This window comes from Semicossyphus pulcher, unplaced genomic scaffold, assembly GCF_022749685.1.
Source record: "Semicossyphus pulcher isolate SPU_LCO1_2020_fin unplaced genomic scaffold, fSemPul1.0.p SCAF_5, whole genome shotgun sequence".
NCBI lineage: Eukaryota > Metazoa > Chordata > Actinopteri > Labriformes > Labridae > Semicossyphus > Semicossyphus pulcher.
The window spans coordinates 1172215-1185822 of record NW_027211726.1 but is presented as its reverse complement, the minus strand read 5'-3'; the positions used below and the strand labels follow the sequence as shown (position 1 = coordinate 1185822).

The following is a 13608-nucleotide window of genomic DNA, read 5'->3' as shown; positions in this document are numbered from 1 at the left end:
TGAAATTCGTTGTTTGTGTTTGTCTCTGGGGATTTAAGAGATCTATACTGAAATCTCCACAGACAAAAATCAGCTTCCTGTTATTAATTGCGTTGTACATTTCTGACATTTTATCTGTGAATGTATCAATATTGACACCCAGGGCTCTATATACACAACTAATAACTATATTTTTTGATTTCTCTGTTTGAATTTCAACGGTAACACATTCCATGATATTATTTATTGCAAATGACATATTTTTAACAATTGCTGTGTGGATACCTGTTGCTCCAGGGAGTGCATTTCTCCCAGTGTGTTGTCCTCACCGCCACGGCCATTGGCTCGTATGAGCGGTGTCTGGTGTCAAGTCCGCTCACAACCACATCATCCATTCTTGTGTACTGTTCCATTCAGCCACTGGTCTTTCTAAGACACTGATTTTCTTTTCTTTTTCCAGAACTATTTCGCGCACTTCCTCCTTTAATCCAAGCAGTTGTGTCTGTTGTTTTGCCACTTTGGTCATTTCCACCAACATGAAGTTTAGAGATTGCTTAATCTCCTCCCTTTCCTCGTCATTCACATGACTCTTCTTCGGTGGTATTTTAACAAACAATCAACAATCCCTTTTGTACTGTGCACTGAGGGACACAATCACTTTGCTCTCATATCTGCAAGTTTACCACCAGATCGACAGGTTTATACGGCCGAATTGGCAAATTTTGTTGAATTGGCTTCAGCGTGTGGTGCTTCCACTCTCCTAGCATGCAGTGCTAACTTGTGCTAACTCAATAAACCAACTTGTGTCTATGAACTTAAAAATGTATAATCATTTCAGAAATGTGTGGCCTTTTTCACTGTGAGTTTCCATATAAACTAAGCCTGTTTTACAACTAGAGCCTGATTTTAAAGAGTACGTGTGTCACGTAACAGCACGTAACAATGTGGACTCTTTGGGCAGGGAGACCAAAGTTTACAGTCAAAGTGTATTTTTGCTAATCATAAAAAAGAAACACAAGAAATAAACCTGTATGTAGATGACACAGTTTTCTATTTGAAGCTACTAATTAGGCAAATTAACAGATACATTCTCATGAAATTCAAATTGTCTGTCGTATGTACCCACAATTATTTTCTGTGCTGATTTTCAGCCACCCAAAATAACTTGTCTTACCCACATTCACGCTGAACAGATTTAACCTTGTGTGTCTGTCGAGACACCAAAGAGGGGCTGTGATAAAGCATCGCTGATGAAGACCAGGCGACAAAGCGTTGACATCAGTAAGATTACGCACCATAGAAATGTTCATATGTTTTATAAGACTTCATACAAATCATTGTATGAGCACATACGTTGGATTACATGCTTATATACTAAAGGTCTGAACCATAGAGGCCTTGTGCTAATACATGTGTTGCCCCATGTATAACTTCCATTATTATGATCAAAGCCATTTGATCGATCTCAGTGTGTTTTCACTGATAATGGAACAAACTAAAGAAATGAACCTTCATGTACAATACAGACATAAACAGGCAAAGAAAACTGTCAAACAATACTCTATAAACCTCACAGAATCTGCAGCGTAAAAGGACATCAGAGTTAATCATGTCAGTTGTTGTTTAACGTCGATAAAGTCTGCAGAGATATGTTTCCCTCTTTGCCACAATGTTACATTTCTTCATTCATTATCTGCCAGGCAGAGACGATGATGTCTCAACATTGATCAGCTGCTATCAATAGGATTATCTGAACATACGTCAGCTGGTTTAACAATTACCTAACAACAGAACTCAGTGTGTAGGCAGAAGGGTGCATTTCTAGCTCTCTTACAGTAACCAAAGGTGTCCCTCAGGGGTCAGTCCTGGGACCACTCCTATTCATTCTTTATATAAATAAAAAGTTATATAAAATATAAAATAACATCAATCAAAATGTTTTTAAAACTCATTTTCATTTCTTCGCTGATGACACTGTCATGTATTGCTCAGCATCCACTCCAGGCCAGGCTCTCTCCCAGCTACAACTTGCTTTTAATACTGTTCGACAACATTTTTATCTTCTCAAACTTGTTTTAAATGCAGATGAAACCAAACTCCTGCTGTTCTCAAACACAAAATCAAGACCACTAAACCCTCCTTTCAATCTCCACTAATTTTAAAGCCCTCACTCATCACTGTTTGCTGTTTGCACGTGTTGGATGGTCTGCTTTGTCCACACGGAGACTAAAACACTGGCATATTCTTATTTACAAGTCGATCTTAGGTATGCTTCCCTCGAACCTTCTAAACTACATCAGTCAGAAGAGTGCAGGAGCTTACAGTCTTCGGTCCCAGGACCTGTTCTTACCGTCTGTCCCAAAGGTCAGGACTGAACTGAGGAGAGGCCTTTAAGTTTGCTGCTTCCTACACATGGAACAAACTACAGTAAGACCTGGAGCTAAAGGAACGTGTCTCATTGGATGCTTTTAAGGTGACTTTGAATAACTTGGAGGCAGACACATCTGGCATCTACTCAGAACAAAAGAAGAAAGTCGAGTCCCTCCTCCACACTTTCTGATTTATATGCAGATATCTGTTCATAGAGATAATCAATAACGTAAACACAACATAAGCTTGTTCTCCGCTGGCTTTGCTCACTCAGCAGTGTTTGGTGGATTAAAGTCAGTGGATCTGAATGTGTTGGATGTTTTTGTGCTTTGAACATGTCTGAGCTGCTTCAGTGAACTGTGTCAGTCTCTGCAGAAACTTCCAGCTGCAGCAGTCACTTCAGTTTCTGTTCAGTCTGACTGAGGGAGGTTTTTGTACGACGCTTTTTCACTGTGTGAACACATCCTGACTGTTGATCTCATGATAACTCAGACAGTAGTAAACTGCTGCGTCTTCAGCCTGGACCCCACTGATGCTCAGAGTGAAGTCAGAGTTTGATCCACTGCCTGTAAAACGATCTGAAATCTCTGATTCTCTACGATTTGCCCAGTAAATGATGAGTTTTGGAGGTTCTCCATCTTTCTGTTGGTACCAGGCTAAGATGTAATCAGAACCATCATAGTACACATCCTGACTGGTCCTACATGTGATGGAGACGGAGCCTCCCGGAGCAGAGCTCACTGCTGCAGGCTGAGTCACTGTGACCTGGCCTCTGGACTCTGAGGATACAGAGACAAACACAGAAAGCAGCAACATGGTTTCATCAGCTTCATTTCAGAGGGACGGGCGTTCATAGAGGAGAGGAGTTTGATTCTCTGGACTTTACCTGTGAAGCAGCAGCAGAGGAGAGTCCAGAGGAGGACGGAGGTCAGAGTCATGTTTGTGATGAGGAGGGTTTCTGTTGTGATGAAGGACAGCTGTCAGTCATCCAGTGTTCAACTGTCAGGACTATAAACTCTCCCAGAGCACTGGAGCATGGTGCTGCTGATGCAAAGTGGCTCTCTATGGAAATGCTCTGACCGACTCCAACAGGGACTTGGATACTCTGAGGAAGATCTTTTTATTGATGGATCAATCAGTTAATCAAACTAGTAACTAAGACTTTGTTGGTAATAATATTGAAGTTGCTTTAGTTTGAGTTTGATGGTCACATTTTGTTCAGAATTATTCAGCAGATCCCCCCCCCACACACACACACACACACAAAACCAGACCCTCCAATAAATCATTATATTTGAGTCATCATCAGCTGCAGGCGACGTGCATTTGTCATAACTATTTACATTTGCAAACATTAATCGGAACTTTTTCTAAACATGAAAACAATGAACTGCTTATTGATGTTTGAGATGAAAAGGTTAAATGCATTTTTATAGTTTGTCAGTCAGATTAAAACAGGTGAAGAAGTTATCACATAAAGTGGGAATGTGTTGAGTTTGTTTGTGTCAGAGTCAGAGAGCCGTGTCTCTCTGCAGTGAGAGGTTTTTGTACGACGACTCCATCAGTTTGTATCACTGTGGTACACGTTCGGTGGAGGAACCAGGCTGCATGTTAACTGTAAGTAACTTTGACTTCTACATGAACTCAAACTCAGTCATTTTTCTTCTGTTGACTCAATAAAAACTCAACTTTTTGTCTTTGAAACTAAATGTTAATATAACTGATGTCAGCATTCCTCCAGTGTTGTACAGATAACATTGTGTCTGATGAAAGAAGTCTGTAGCTTCACTAAATGTTCATAATGACAGTTAGTTTACATCATCATTTTATTGTTCTTCAAAAGTCAAGTTAGAGAACAAAGACGACTTTTCCCTCTTTAAAAGATCTTTTTAAACTCTGACTGAAAGAAATGTTACTTCTATTGTTTCAATGTGATAATTATTATAGTTCACATCCAGAAATCGACAAAGTATTGATTTAGTGAGAGTATTATCAGTATCAATTGCTTGTGTCTTACTTGTGGGATGATTTCACATACTCAGTACAATCAGTGAAGATGATAATGTCTCTGCAGCTACTACACACTGTGTTCTCAGCAGCTGCACAGTTTCTCAGCAGTACAGTGTCTCTTTAGTCGTGTTGAAATCGTGATGTTTGTGGAAACGGTGACGATTAAAACACTGTGATGAGTTTGGAACGAGCTGAAGGTGAAGGCTTGTTGTATTTTTCAGAACGTGTAATGATTGAACACTGAAGACTTTCCCGCCTGAGACTTTATCTTTAGCACTGAAACCTGTCTGTTTCACGGTTCAGCAGTGATGCCTGTCTGTTGTCATGGTTACTCAGCTCAGAGAGGGAAGTGAAACACAGAAGACCACGTTCATCCAATCTGAGGAGGAGACCCAGCACACTTAGGCTGCATCCAGCAGGGTGGAGTTTCCTTCTTGTACTTTCTTCATGTTGTCTCTCTGTTGCCTCCTCCAGCGGGTCGACTCGTCCCCACCCTGACGGTGCTGCCCCCCTCCGGTGAGGAGCTGCAGCGGGGCAAGGCCACGCTCGTGTGCCTGGCCAACAAGGGCTTCCCCTCAGACTGGAGTCTGGCCTGGAAGGTGGACGGCAGCAGCAGCAGCAGCGGGGCGCAGAGCAGGAGCCCCGGGGCGCTGCAGAAGGACGGCCGCTACAGCTGGAGCAGCACCCTGAGGCTCTCTGCAGACCAGTGGAGGAAGGTGGGCTCTGTGACCTGTGAGGCCTCCCAGGGCTCCCAGGCTCCTCTCTCAGAGACTCTGAGGAGAGACCAGTGTTCCCAGTCCTGACTCACTGGGACTCTGCTCCTGGTTTTACTCTGACGCTGCTCTCAGTCTGCTCTCTGTTAAACTGTCTCTATCTCTCTGTGTCTCTCATTAAACGTGCTTTCTTGCTTGCTGATTGGCTGATATTTGTAATTGTTCGACACAATAATAAAAAGAATCATAATATGTGGATCTCCGTGTGGTTTTCTTTGCCATTTATTTCATGTTAGAACCGTTAGTTAGGCAAGAAGCCAGAATAGTAACAAGTGTTTGTCTTTGAGCTTTGTCATGCCTCAGTGATCGGGGAGAATAGCTGCTGTAGGTTTGTCTCTCATGTTATCAATGAAGTTGTAGAAAAGAAGAAAGGTCCACTCATGATAACTTCAGTGTCCCTCTTTATAACCAGAACAATAAATAGGGTCATGTGATGCTGTTATTGATGATCCAATCCAATCCAATCCATTTTATTTATAAAGCACAAGTTTAAATAAACGCAAAGGTTTCCAAAGTGCTGTACAGTAAAATAAATACAATAAAACATAATAAAAAGTCAGAATACTAAAAATAAAAGAACATAAAAACATAATAAATTACTAGACCGTTCACCTCAGATAAAATATCTGTGCACATAAAATCAACAACCTATGTGGTGTTAAAGGCCAGAGAGAAGAGGTGCGTTTTAAGAAGAGTTTTAAAATTAGACAGTGAGGAGGCCTGTCTCATGTGCAGCGGCAATTCATTCCATAATTTTGGAGCTGCAACCGAAAACGCTCGGTCCCCTCTGAGCTTCAGCCTAGTTTTGGGAACCCTCAGGAGCAGCTGGTCAGCTGACCTGAGAGATCGGATGGGTGTGTGGGGGTGGAGAAGCTCAGAGAGGTACAATGGGGCAAGACCATTTCGACATTTAAAAGCAAATAAAAGAATTTTAAAATGAATTCTGAAATGGACGGGTAGCCAGTGGAGTGAAGCTAAAATCGGTGAAATGTGCTCAAACTTCCTTGTGCCAGTTAAAAGTCGCACAGCTGCGTTCTGTACCAGTTGAAGACGTGCGATGGAGGATCCACTGATCCCCATGTAAAGTGCATTACAGTAGTCTAGCCGAGTCGTCACAAAGGCGTGAATTACTGTTTCAAAGTGCTGTCTCTGGAGAAACGGTTTTATTTTTGCCAGCTGCCTTAACTGGAAAAAGCCTGTTTGCACCACAGCTTTAATCTGGCTGTCCAGCTTAAGTTCTGCGTCCACCTTTGCCCCCAGATCATTTACAATAGGTTTGGCGTATTGTGCCAAGTAACATAGATCGACTGGGGGGGTAACAGAGGTGCCACCAAAGACCATCACTTCAGTCTTTTTTTCATTAAAATTTAAAAAGTTTAGAGCCATCCAGGCCTTGACGTCATCTAAACAATTTAACAGTGGCTTAAGGGAGAATGAATCAGCCTTTTTAAGGGGGACATAGATCTGGCTGTCATCAGCATAACAGTGGAATAGAATGCCGTGCTTCCTGAGAATAGAACCAAGTGGGAGAAGATACAAGGAAAATAAAAGAGGGCCCAGCACTGAACCCTGTGGGACCCCACATGTGAGAGGAGCAGCGGAGGACACAGAGTCACCAAGGCCAACACAGAATGTCCGATGAGACAGGTAGGACCTGAACCATTCCAGCGCCGAGCCCCTGATGCCCACCCACTGCTCCAAACGAGCAATCAGGATGTCATGGTCCACTGTATCAAATGCAGCAGTCAAGTCCAAGAGTACAAGGACAACACAGTGACCAGAGTCAGTAGTTAAAAAGATGTCGTTAAAAACTCTTAAAAGAGCTGATTCTGTGCTGTGCATTGTTTTAAAACCAGATTGGAAAATTTCAAGAACATTATGTTCAGTTAAAAAGACCAGGAGCTGAGAGTAGACAATGTTCTCTAAGATTTTGGAAAAGAAGGACAGTTTGGAGATGGGCCTAAAATTAGCCATAACAGCAGGATCCAGTCCAGGTTTTTTAATCAGTGGCTGCACAACTGCATGTTTAAAATTTACAGGAACCACTCCTGAGGACAGACTGCTGTTAATGATGCTGTGTAAATATAGCCCAACAGTGGGGAAAACCTCTTTAAAAAGTTGAGGAGGAACCGGGTCATTGGGTGAGCCTGATGGCTTTAAATGCCCCACAGTCTCCTGCACAAAAGGCAGAGTCACAGGCTCAAATGAGTCAAAAACAACAGAACACGGGACAAACACTGAGGGGTCATAAGCAGGAGGTGAAATAAGTGCTCTGGTAGAGGTGACTTTAGCAGTGAAGAATTGCAGAAAGTTTTCACACACAGAAGGGGAGGGCTCAATTCCCACAGTCTGTGGTGCATTCAGAGCAGAGTTGATCACTTTAAACAACACACGAGGTTTGTGACAGTTTAAGACAATAATATCAGAGAAATATTTTCTTTTAGCCTCTTTCACAGAGGATTGATAGCGACGCCAACAATCCCTCAACATTTGAAAAGACACTTCCAGTTTATCCTTTTTCCACCTGCGCTCAGCTCTATGACACTCCTGTCTGGCAGTGCGGGTTGTATCATTCAACCAAGGCTCTGATTTAACTTTATACTGCCTGCTCTTTAACGGGGCAGCAGAGTCAATGGCAGTTTGACAAATGTCAAGAAACTGAGAGCTAAGAGCCTCTGTATCATCGCACACAGGATCGGGAGTGACGGCTGAAAAGGCGAGCAGCAGTGGAAGGGTTAATAACCCGGCATCTGCGAGCAGCAGCGCGAGGTTTAACTGAGTTACAGCACACAGCAGCTTCAAAAAGTACAGGCATATGATCGGAGAAAAACGCTTCACAGACCTCCAAGTTAAAAACAGGCAAACCATATGATAAAACAAGATCGAGTGTGTGCCCCTGTACATGTGTCGGGCCCAGTACAGACTGTACAAGATTAAAAGAGTCGATTATATTTAAGAAATCCCTCGCCAGGGGGTTTTCTGGACAACACACATGAATATTAAAATCACCGATAATCAGGACCCGGTCATATTTCGGCATGATATCAGCCAGAAACACAGAAAAGTAGGTTAAAAAGTCTCTATTGTATTTGGGAGGCCGATAAACCACAGCACACAGCACTGTGTGAGAACTTCCCAGCTCAAACCAACACAATTCAAAGCTGGCTAGAGCCGACGACAGTGATATCTGTTTACTTTTAAAAACACTTTTAAAAATAGTTGCAATTCCTCCTCCTCGACCAGATGTCCGTGGAGAATTAAAATAGCAACACTCGGCAGGTAAAAGTTCTGTGAAGGCACTGGACTCACCAACAGTCGTCCAAGTCTCGGTGATAAACAGGAAATCCAGTTTACGAGATCTGAAGAAATCCTTCTGGATGAATGTTTTGTTCGCAAGCGATCTTGCGTTGACCAGGCCAATCCTGGCAGGAGCTGGCGGATCTGGGCGAGCTGCTGACAGTGAGTCCCGGCGGAGAGGCCGCAGGTTCCCCGGATCCACTCCACGCCAGCGGGGACAAGGAGGGCAGGGGCCGCGGGGCTGGAACAGATCATCCGAGCCGGCCACCGGTACCAAGTAGGCAGCAACAGGGTCCAACCAACGTCGAAAGACACATAGACGAGGCACCGCTCCACATCCGCCACGGTCAAGACGCACCAACCCGGCTCTCAGCTTCACCAGACAGCCACCACGCTTACCCCGGCGGCGGCGGCGTTTTCGCCGAGGGAGTGGCGCTGGCGTATGGCAGAGGTATGCCGGGATGTCCACCAGGAAAGGAGGCAGCGTTTGCTGTCCGTAATGATCTAAGTTGACCAGATCTTTAGTGGAGATTCTCAGATCCAGCAACGTTTGGCGATCATACACCAACAGAGAGTTGACATTATGCGCAACAAGTGTAACAGACAGTATAAACACACACAACATTCGGAGCAGCTGACGGAACGCCTCACACACTGGCGCCATCTTGCTTGGATGATCACAATGGATCCATTAGATCTACAGAGACTGGATTCATGTCAGTCACATCAGCAGTGTTTTATAACATCAGGTGATGACTCTCAGAGATCATCTACAGCTCACACCTGATAGTTTATCAGTGCAGACTGACTGTGAATGTGTGGCTGTGGTTCCCAAAGCAGGAGGGAGTTCATGTGAGAGGGTGAAAGGAGGCATTTTAACAGAAGCAGCAAACCAGAGACACATGTTGTCATCTGGAGCTCTATCCAAAACACAACTGGACTTGGTTGAAGTTCTTAAAGACGTTTTGCTTCTCATCCGAAAGGCTTCCTCAGTTCACATGGTGTCTTAGGCCACCACCTCTGTTAAGGGATGGTTTTTCCAGCTTAACACCGATGGCTTCCTTGACACCCCTCTCAAACCAGCGGTCTTCTCTGGCCAGGATGTGAACCTTGCTGTCTTCAACGGAGTGTCCTTTGTCCTTTAGATGTAGGTGGACTGCTGAGTGCTGACCTGAGGAGCTGGCTCTCCTCTGCTGGGCCATGCGTTTGTGGAGGGGTTGTTTTGTTTCCCAGATGTACAGGTCCCTGTATTCCTCATTGCATTGTACTGCATACATTACATTACTCTGTGTGCGTCTGGGTGTTTTCTCCTTGGGGTGGACAAGCTTCTTTCTTAATGTGTGTTTGATGGTTTGAAGTGTGCAGGGATATTGTGTTTGTTAGAAATCCTCCTGAGTTTTTCAGACACTAAGACAGGTAGGGAATAACAATGCTGTGGCGTTTGTTGTTCTCTTCTTTCCTGTTGGAGTTGTGTTTCTTTGCGGTCTTGCTGAAGGCCCAGTTTGGGTAGCTGCACATCTGAAGTGCCTCCCTGAGATGTTCCTGAATCAGGATCAGAATCGGGTTTGCTGCCAAGTAGGTTCACACTTACAAGTAATTTGACTTGATGTTTAGGTGCAGACAGTCCATGTCAAGTCGGGGGGTGGGGTGGGCTCGGGGCATTGTTGACGAGGCTGGCAGCAGAGGGGAAGAAACTGTTCCTGTGTCGAGAGGTTTTGGTCCTGATGGAGCGCAGCCTCTTGGCAGAGGGGAGGGTCTCAAAGAGACTGTGTCCGGGGTGAGAGGGGTCGGCCTTACCTGCACGCCTGAGGGTCCTGGAGGTGTACAGGTCCTTGAGAGATGGCAGATTGCAGCCAATCACCCTCTCTGCAGAGCGGATGATACGCTGCAGCCTGCGCTTGTCCCTGGCAGTGGCAGCAGCGTACCACACGGTGATGGAGCAGGTGAGGATGGACTCAACGATGGCGGTGTAGAAGTGCACCATCATTGTCTTTGGCAGGTTGAACTTCTTCAGCTGCCGCAGGAAGTACATCCTCTGCTGTCCCTTTTGATGAGGGAGCCGATGTTCAGCTCCCACCTGAGGTCCTGGCTGATGATGGTCCCCAGGAAGCGGAAAGACTCCACAGTGGAAACAGTGGAGTCGCTGATGGTGATGGGGGCGGGTGTGGCTGACATCTATTAGCATGCTAATGACCTACAGAGGCTTATATTTCTAGCTAACAATGCTAACATCTCTTAGCATATTAATGACCTACAGAGGCTTATATTTCTAGCTAATAATGTTAACATCTATTAGCATACTAATGACCTACAGAGGCTGATATTTCAAGCTAATAATGCTAACATCTCTTAGCATACTAATGACCTACAGAGACTGATATTTCTAGCTAATAATGCTAACATCTATTATCATACTAATGACCTGCAGAGGCTGATATTTCTAGCTAATAATGCTAACATCTATTAGCATACTAATGACCTGCAGAGGCTGATATTTCTAGCTAATAATGCTAACATCTATTAGCATACTTATGATCTGCAGAGGCCTATATTTCTAGCTAATAATGCTAACATCTATTATCATACTAATGACCTGCAGAGGCTGATATTTCTAGCTAATAATGCTAACATCTATTAGCATATTAATGACCTGCAGAGGCTGATATGTCTAGCTAATAATGCTAACATCTATTAGCATACTAATGACCTGCAGAGGCTGATATTTCTAGCTAATAATGCTAACATCTATTAGCATACTAATGACCTGCAGAGGCCTATATTTCTAGCTAATAATGCTAACATCTATAAGCATACTAATGACCTACAGAGGCCTATATTTCTAGCTAATAATGCTAACATCTATTAGCATACTAATGACCTGCAGAGGCTGATATTTCTAGCTAATAATGCTAACATCTATTAGCATACTAATGACCTGCAGAGGCTGATATTTCTAGCTCCGCCCACCAGTCAGTTAGCACTGAAGAAGCTGTCTGGACGAGATGTGAAACGTCTTCAAGAACTTCAACCAAGTCCAGCTGCCTCCTGGATTAAGCTCAGAGTTTCCATGAGCTGGATGACTGAGAACCGTCACAGACACATGTTGTCTTTGTCATCGGTCCTTTCTGTCCTGCTCTGCTATGATTACAGCTCGTTGCTTTAACATAACTACAGACTACAAAGTGTGTAAACACGTGAGTCAAGACCACGTGTTTACAGGGACTTTGCTTTTGTCTGATTCTTCTTTCGTGTCTGTATTTTATGTGTGTTGTCTTTATCTTTGAATGACAATCAGAAGTTTTCATGACTGTAAAATGTGCTACATGTGCCAGGGTTCATTAGGAAACCACAGGTCTGTTTGAAAATGATGAGTGTGTGTGTGTGTGTGTGTGTGTGTGTGTGTGTGTGTGTGTGTGTGTGTGCTTGTGTGTGCTTGTGTGTGCTTGTGTGTGTGTGTGTGTGTGTGTGTGTCCTCAGTGAACTGTGTCAGTCTCTGCAGAAACTTCCAGCTGCAGCAGTCACTTCAGTTTCTCTTCAGTCTGACTGAGGGAGGTTTTTGTACGACGCTTTTTCACTGTGTGAACACATACTGACTGTTGATGCTGTGACGACTCTTACAATAGTAAACTGCTGCGTCTTCAGCCTGGACCCCACTGATGCTCAGAGTGAAGTCAGAGTATGATCCACTGCCTGTAAAACGATCTGAAATCCCTGATGCTCTACGATTTGCCCAGTAAATGAGGAGGGTTTCTGTTGTGATGAAGGACAGCTGTCAGTCATCCAGTGTTCAACTGTCAGGACTATAAACTCTCCCAGAGCACTGGAGCATGGTGCTGCTGATGCAAAGTGGCTCTCTATGGAAATGCTCTGAGTGAGAAGAGATTAAAAGATGTCAGTGTTCAAATGTAGCTTCATGTCGATTACATTTTTATTTCTGTTCATTCTCAACAGACAAAACAAAATACAAAGACAGAAAATAAAAGCACTAATTCTGAGTAATAAACTGAAAGGGTGTAGGCAGAAGCTAAGGTGAACTACCTACCCCTCTTACCTTAAAAAATCATAATCCTCAGCAATGAGGATAAATTAGTATTCAGAACTGGTCTTTTAAAAAAAATCCTAAAAAAAACAACCTGACTGATCTGAAACCCCCTAACATGACAAGACGAACAGGCACAGGACAAAGGGAAACAGACTATATATACACACACCAGGTAATGGGACGAGACATGACAGTATTATCATGTTGGTAATTTCTGGCATTAACATACTTACATTAACTTACATTTTCCAAAGTGTATTGCATGATGCAATTGTTGGTATAAAGTTTTTTGAGCCTGATCAGTGTGCTGCATGTTTTAATGTCTTCAGAAGAAGTATTCCACAGGTTCACCCCCCTGACTGACAGACAGTGATTTTTAACATTTGTTCTTGTCTTTACTTTTCCAATGTTCCTCTCAGATTGTATTTACTGACCCTCACATTTAAACAACCTCTGGATACTTAATGGTGATTGTCCATTTTTTACATGATTAGTATTGTATTATAATCTTCTACGTCTTTAAATGTTAATACATTTAGCTGGATCAATGATGGATTGGTTGGCTCATAGGGTTTCTTGCTTAGAATTCGTGTGGCTGTAAGGCTTTGTCTTCGTTTGCAGTAAGAAAATAGAGTTTGTATTTGTTTTATATGTGTTTCCCCATACCTCTACACAGTAAGTCATGTATGGGACTATGAGTGACTAGTACAGTGTGTGCAATGATTTCTGACCAAGGATATGTTGAGCTTTGTACAGTATTGCAATAGATTTAGACGTTTTGGCTTTGACATGGTTTATGTGTGATTTCCAACTTAATTAATTGTCAAGTATTAAAATTGTGTTTCAAGTACTGTATCAATTTCTACTTCATTAACTCTAATTTTAGTTTGTTGCTCGATTTCCAGTTATTATACATTTAGTTTTTCCAAAGTGAAGAGATAATTTATTAGCATCAAACCATATCTGTATCTGTAGTTCTTTCTCCACAGTATCCAGAAGTTGTTTCAAATGTTTACCGCTACAAAATAAAGTTTTATCCTCAACAAATAAAATACACTTCAATGACCTTGAAACCAAAAAGACGTCATTGATATTCAAAATGAACAGCAATGGTCCAAGAACCGAACCCTGAGGCAC

At 43.1% G+C, this 13608-nt stretch overlaps 1 gene segment (V, D, J or C); it reads left to right on the top strand.

Annotated features, from left to right (window-relative positions):
* Positions 1–2247: 2247 nt before the first annotated feature.
* Positions 2248–5322, top strand: LOC138608587 (Ig kappa-b4 chain C region-like). The segment is given in 3 exon segments: positions 2248–2343; positions 3891–3966; positions 4834–5322. Coding segments are annotated over 3 exon segments (501 nt in total).
* Positions 5323–13608: the final 8286 nt, after the last annotated feature.